We start from the raw sequence: 5,956 nt of genomic DNA on the forward strand, positions 1-5,956 counted from the left end.
GTGGAGAGGAGGGAGTTGCATCAGTAGTACGTGATATGGTGGGGTTGTATGTGGGTGATTGAGTCGTGGAGTTTGGTGATGAGGAGGAAGAATGGATGGGCGTGAGATTGTGCGTGGGATTGTGAGTGGGATTGTGAGTGGAATTGTGAGTGGAATTTGGTGATGAGGCAGAGGTAGTGGTTGTAGCAACTTGAGTAGGCTGACTTGCAGGGGGGTTAGAGCGTAGTATAGGGAGTGATATAGGAGCCCATTCCTCTACAATTTGATGTAGTGATGGTTGATTCTTGAGGTGTGTAGAAAAAGGGTATGTGTTTTCCACAAAGTGTACATGACGAGAGGTGTAGACTTTGTGTGTGGATAAGTCAAGGCAATAGTATGCACTTTGAGTAGGTGAGTATCCAATGAACACACAAGGTTTGGATTTCGGGTCTAGTTTGTGAGAAGTGTAAGGTTTGAGCCATGGGTAACATAAACATCCAAAGCTTTTTAATTTGGTGTAGTTTGGTTTGAGGCCAAATAATTTGTGAAAAGGGGAGTCATTATTTAGAGTAGGTGTTGGAAGACGGTTTATAAGATAGACGACCGTAGAGCAAGCATGTGTCCAATATTTAAGAGGCATTTTTGCATGGTCAAGTAGTGTTAGAAAAGTTTCAACAATGTGCCGGTGTCGGCGTTCGGAATATCCATTATGTTGAGGAGTATGTGGAGGAGTAGTGAGGTGAGAAATGCCATCAATCGATAAGTATTTGTGAAGAGACTCGTATTCTCCTCCATTATCCGAATATAGAGTTTTGAGAGGGAGTTGGAAATATTTTTCAACAAGGGCTTTATAATGGATGAAGGTATTATAAGTATCCGAGTTTTGTTTTAGGTGATATAACCAAATGTATTTAGTGTAATGATCAACAAAGATAATGTAGTAATTGAAACCATCATGGGAGTAAATTGGGGAGGTCCATAAATTGGTGTAAACATATTCAAGAGGGGCATGAGAGACAATAGTGGATGAAGAAAAAGGTAGTCAATGACTTTTATTGCAAGCACAAGAATTACAATCTAGAGTAGAGATATTAGGAACATTTAAATTATTTTGAGAGATAATATGTCTAAAAACATTCCTAGAAGGATGTCCAAGACGATGATGCCAATCTAAAGAAGATGATTTTGTGCTTGTATATAGTTTAGGAGAAACGGTAGAAACTTCATAGATCCCCGCATTAGATTTCCCTTGGAATAGAGACGCCCCTGTTTTGAGATCCTTAACACAAAATCAATTTTGTGAGAAATTAATGGAGACATTATTATCAAGGCATAATTGAGAGAGAGATATGATATTTTTAGTTATTGTTGGGACAACAAGAACATTATTTAAGACAATGGAGTTATAGAATTTTAAAGGACCAATATGAGTTATAGAGAGGCCCGTACCATCACCTACAAGGAGCTTCTCGGTGCCGTCATATGGATCATGGAAAGAAAGATTAGCAATGTCATTGGTGACATGGTGAGAGGCGCCACTATCAAGAATCCATGGTAAAGAGGAAGAGGCGGTGGTGGAGGGTATGGTGACCGCATTGGCTTGCGGTTTGGAGGAGTGAGAGGGGGATGAAAAATTAGTTGAAGGGGGTTTTGCATTTGGGAATAGGCGTGCAAAATCAGGGCATTTGGAGAGGACATTCCCTTGAACACGACACCATTGACACTTTCCTAAGAAAGGTCGAGGTTGCCTATTGAAGGTGGTTGTAGGAGTGGGAAGGAGACCTTGTGAGGAAGGGTGAAAATGAGTGTTGGTGTTTCGGTGTGATGGCCTTGTTGTGGCAGCAAAGGCGGTGGCAGGGAGGGTTGTGTTTGTGCTATTTTGGAGCAAAGATAGTTCTTTGTTGATAAGTTTTTCATGTAACTTTTCAAAAGAGATAGGAGTATCTCTCGCATTCACAAACTCAATGACAGAGGAGTATGAGTCATCTAGACCGGCTAAGACACGGTTAATAAGATCCTTTTGTTCCACATTTTTCCCTAGGGCGGCAAGTTGATCCGCACAAGCCTTGATAGCTTGCATGAGTTCGGTTATTGATCGACCTTCTTTGGTAATACGCCGAAGTTGGTCTTTTAGTTGTTTAATGTGACCACGGCTAGGAGTAGCGTATGTTTTAGCAAGAATATCCCAAAGTTGCTTGGATGTTTGGGCTTGAGAGACAAGAGGCATTAAATCGGTGGAGAGAGTGCCAATTAGAGCACCACAAATGAGCTTGTCTTGGCGTGTCCAAAAGGACAGCTCGGGGTTGGGAATTTCAGTAGTTTCGTGAGTGATGGTGGCTGTGGGAGAAGGATAGGAGCCATCAACAAATTTGAATAAGTCATGGCCAATTAAGATAGCCTCTATTTGCATTTTCCATGAGAGGTAGTTTGTGGAGGTAAGTTTGATAGCATTGGGTATGTGGACAAAGATAAAGGGCTTGGTGGAATCAACAATGTTGGGAATTTGATAGGAGGAGGAGGAAGCTGCCATTGCCGTGGAGAAGGAGGAGGAGAGCGTGTGGGAGAAGGATCGGTTAGGCTGATACCATATAGAGTGTATAAAGTTGTATATTGATTGTGTTGATTTATACAGAAGATTACAATGCTATTTATATACAAGCTGTGTAACGTAAGAAAGGAAAAGTAAATAAATACAAGCTGAAATTAGGGAAAGAATTATTGTACTGTTCAAGATCATGGGCATGATTATAGGAATTGATATGATTGATTATAATCCCATGATCATAGGCACATTCATAGGTATTGATAGAGATGCTATTCCATAATAGGTAATATGGGATATTATTTTTTTCAAAACTTGAAGTCACAAAAGTGAAAGATCGTGCTAGACACCAAAATGTCAACACTATTCACTTAAATTTTCTTTTTCAATCTTTACACCTTTTTTTTGCACCAGATTGAAATCACATACAAAGTACCTTTTTTTTTTTTTTTTTTAGGAAACATACGAAGTACGTACGAGAAGTGTTTCGGGGTTTTAGGAGTCCCTCGGGAGAGTTACAATTCCAAGAATGGATGCCGACCGTCTGTACCTGCAAAACCACGGAAACTCCGGCTGGGCGGAGTTCCGCCTCCGACGATCAAGTTAGTATGTGTACGGACGGAGTTAAAAGTGCGAAATGTAAAGAGTTTCTCTCGGATTTAGAAAGAGAGTATCTGCAATTAATATTGCTCTGATATGTGAGAATATTTCTGAATATGCAATTAATGGGGATCTCTCCCTATTTATATGGTTTGAGGATCAACTCCCCTTTCATGACTTGGACTGCCACGTGTTGTCAGAGGATTGGTTCTTTTAGAACCTCTTTGAGGCTGACACGTGTCAGCATGCTATTGGTCCACGTGGACCGGGGGGTATTTTTACCCTAAACAGATGCCACTCACAGGTGTGACGTGGCTTGCCACGTGGCACCTGTGACAGGTGTCTCCATCTGAGAAGGCGACGATTCGCCTCCTTCTCTTTTTTTTTTTTTTAAGGTGACGGTTCGCCTTCTGGGGGATTTCCTCTATAAGTAGAAGTTCCCCCCCTCACTTTCCTCACTTTGACATTCTTGAGAAAATTTCTAAGAGAGAGAAAAGAGAGCTCTGAGACCGGCTGCTATTGTTTACGTAACGTCTGCTTCATCTTGACTTAATCGGCTATCGTCTGGGTACCCATCATTCACAGCTCACTAGAACCGCCTGAGCACTCTTTGTTTGATTCCCTCTACTTTCAATACACCCACATCCGGTCAACCGTCTGGGGTATCATCAAGCAAGGCTTCAGAGAAACGCTTGGGTTCCTCAACGATCTTTGATTGCTTTCAAAGGGGGTACATCCGGGCAACCGTTTGGGTATCTAGCAAGCAACAATCTGATTTTCAGCTGTTGACTCAGCTAGTCAACCTTCTCCACTTCTAAAGCTTCTTCAAGGTACCGTCTCTACCCCTTGCAACTCTTTTGAGCTTTTTCGGTTGTATGCTTTGTAAAGAATAATGGACTCACCCAACACATACAGGGCACGGCCTAGGACAGTTGTAAGCCGGTCTCTAGATACGACTAAGTCTAGGACTGGATGCCGTCTGGGGGTGTTTGGACCACCCTTTCTCTTCCACAAATCCGACCGTGTCTGTACATGTGCAGGACAGGATGGCTCGGACGAGGCGGACGACTGTTGACCCCAACTACAGATCAGACGACTCCGCAGAAGCGCCGACTGATATAGAATATTTTGACCCTCCGGGTGCCCCCAGCACACCCAGTGACAATATTTTGGAGGAGTCTGAGGACGTAGGCGATGATGAGACCGTCCAACAATCAGACTATGAAGAGTCAACATCCTTAGAACCGGATGCCTTCTGAGAGGATAAGGAGGCGTACAAATGGCCCTCCATTAATAATCCAACAGAAGCGAGCATGTCGGCCAGGGACATTGCTACCCTGAATGCCACCTTCCCAGCCTTTATTAAGAAGTGTCCGGTAGGGGATATGAGGCAACCGTCGTTTGGGATGACGACATTGGTCATGGCAATAACTATTTCGGCTATTATGAGGCGGCATTTAAAGCCGGCCTCCGGTTCCCTCTTCACAACGCCATCAGAGCTGTATTAAGAGGCTATGATTTGGGCGTCTGGCAGCTAACACCCAACTCTTGGGTGAATATTTTAGGATACATTGCCGCCTACAAGATGCAGAACGTAACGCCTAGCTGAGAGGTGTTTGCACATATGCATTATCTTAGGTGTGCCCCTGGCGGCTGGCGGGCGTGATATCCTTTGACCACTCACCCGGAATATATGATGACGCTTGACAAGCCGTCAAAATGGAGCAATTGGAAAAGCAAATTTTACTTAGTCTCCTCTCCTTCCCTCCGCCTGAACGGCCAGCTCCGGCACTATAATAGGGATCCGGCTCTTCTAGGGAAGAAGTGTGCCCTTCCTCGCGTCCCGAAGGAGGCATATACACAAATTATAGAGGCGGGGCTGTTTGAGAAATCAACCATGCCCCTGGATGACTGGTCCGAGATTATTGTACCCAAGAATTAGGTACCCCATCCGGACTGGCTTAGGGATGAGGATTTCCTCTCCGCCTGAGGCCTTAGCACCTTTTTCAGCAGACGTATGTAGAGAAGTTGATCAGCTTTATTCTGTCGTTTATAATATTCAGAGTTGTAATTGACTGATTTTCTTTTTGCAGAAAAAGGACTAGAGATGGTGTCGCCTGAGAAAACACTGGATAAGTCTGCTGCCTAGATTCAAAAGGATCAATTAGAAAAGAGAAGGGCCCAAATGGCGGCCAAGGACGATGGGGTAAACTCCGGCTGAGTCGTTTTTACAGTCTGTATCCGTTCAATGTCAGCACATATATTAACCGGTTGTGTTCTGTTTCTTTTTCTTGCGGGGAGCAAGAATGTTCCTCGATCTATCGTAAAGATGTTAAAAAGACTGGCTGAGGAGCCCTCCAAGGCTCCTTCCAAGACAAGGAAGGTTCCGGCTGCCGCCCTCCCCCCCCCCCTCTTCTGGTAGGCCGCCTGTATCTGACAGGCCCACCTCAGCAGGGAAGAGCCTGAAGGACCTAGGCCTAAACACAGGGTCGGTTGACCTTGAGGCAAGGGAGCCCGAAACACCCTCGAGCCGACAGCCTGCTGCAGCAACTGGCTCCAATGCGGCTAGGGTTGTGACGAGGGTTTAATCGGTCGCCACAATCTAACTCTCAATCAAACAATACTTATACGAACACCCTATAACCAAGTACAATGGCAAATAAAGGTTCGGTCCACGAGGAACGAGAGTAATTGCAAATCAATCTTAAACCTAAGCTAGTTCGAAATCAATGGAAAATGGTGTTCTAAAATACTACTAATAAAATGGAATAAATCAATAAACCAAGACACTAGGGAGAACGGGAATTCACCAAACCATCGGTAACTACGCAACAA

General features: G+C 44.0%; 1 protein-coding gene across 1 annotated transcript; it reads right to left on the minus strand.

The window, feature by feature from the left end:
• Positions 1 to 1,006: 1,006 nt before the first annotated feature.
• Positions 1,007 to 2,729, minus strand: LOC110735022. Its single transcript, XM_021915143.1, has 2 exons — positions 1,429 to 2,729; positions 1,007 to 1,258 (listed from the first exon to the last, which is right to left on the minus strand). The coding sequence occupies exons 1-2, from the start codon at positions 2,507 to 2,509 to the stop codon at positions 1,218 to 1,220; spliced, it is 1,122 nt and encodes a 373-aa protein (XP_021770835.1). The 5' UTR covers positions 2,510 to 2,729; the 3' UTR covers positions 1,007 to 1,217.
• Positions 2,730 to 5,956: the final 3,227 nt, after the last annotated feature.

Source organism: Chenopodium quinoa, unplaced genomic scaffold (assembly GCF_001683475.1).
Source record: "Chenopodium quinoa cultivar QQ74 unplaced genomic scaffold, ASM168347v1, whole genome shotgun sequence".
NCBI lineage: Eukaryota > Viridiplantae > Streptophyta > Magnoliopsida > Caryophyllales > Amaranthaceae > Chenopodium > Chenopodium quinoa.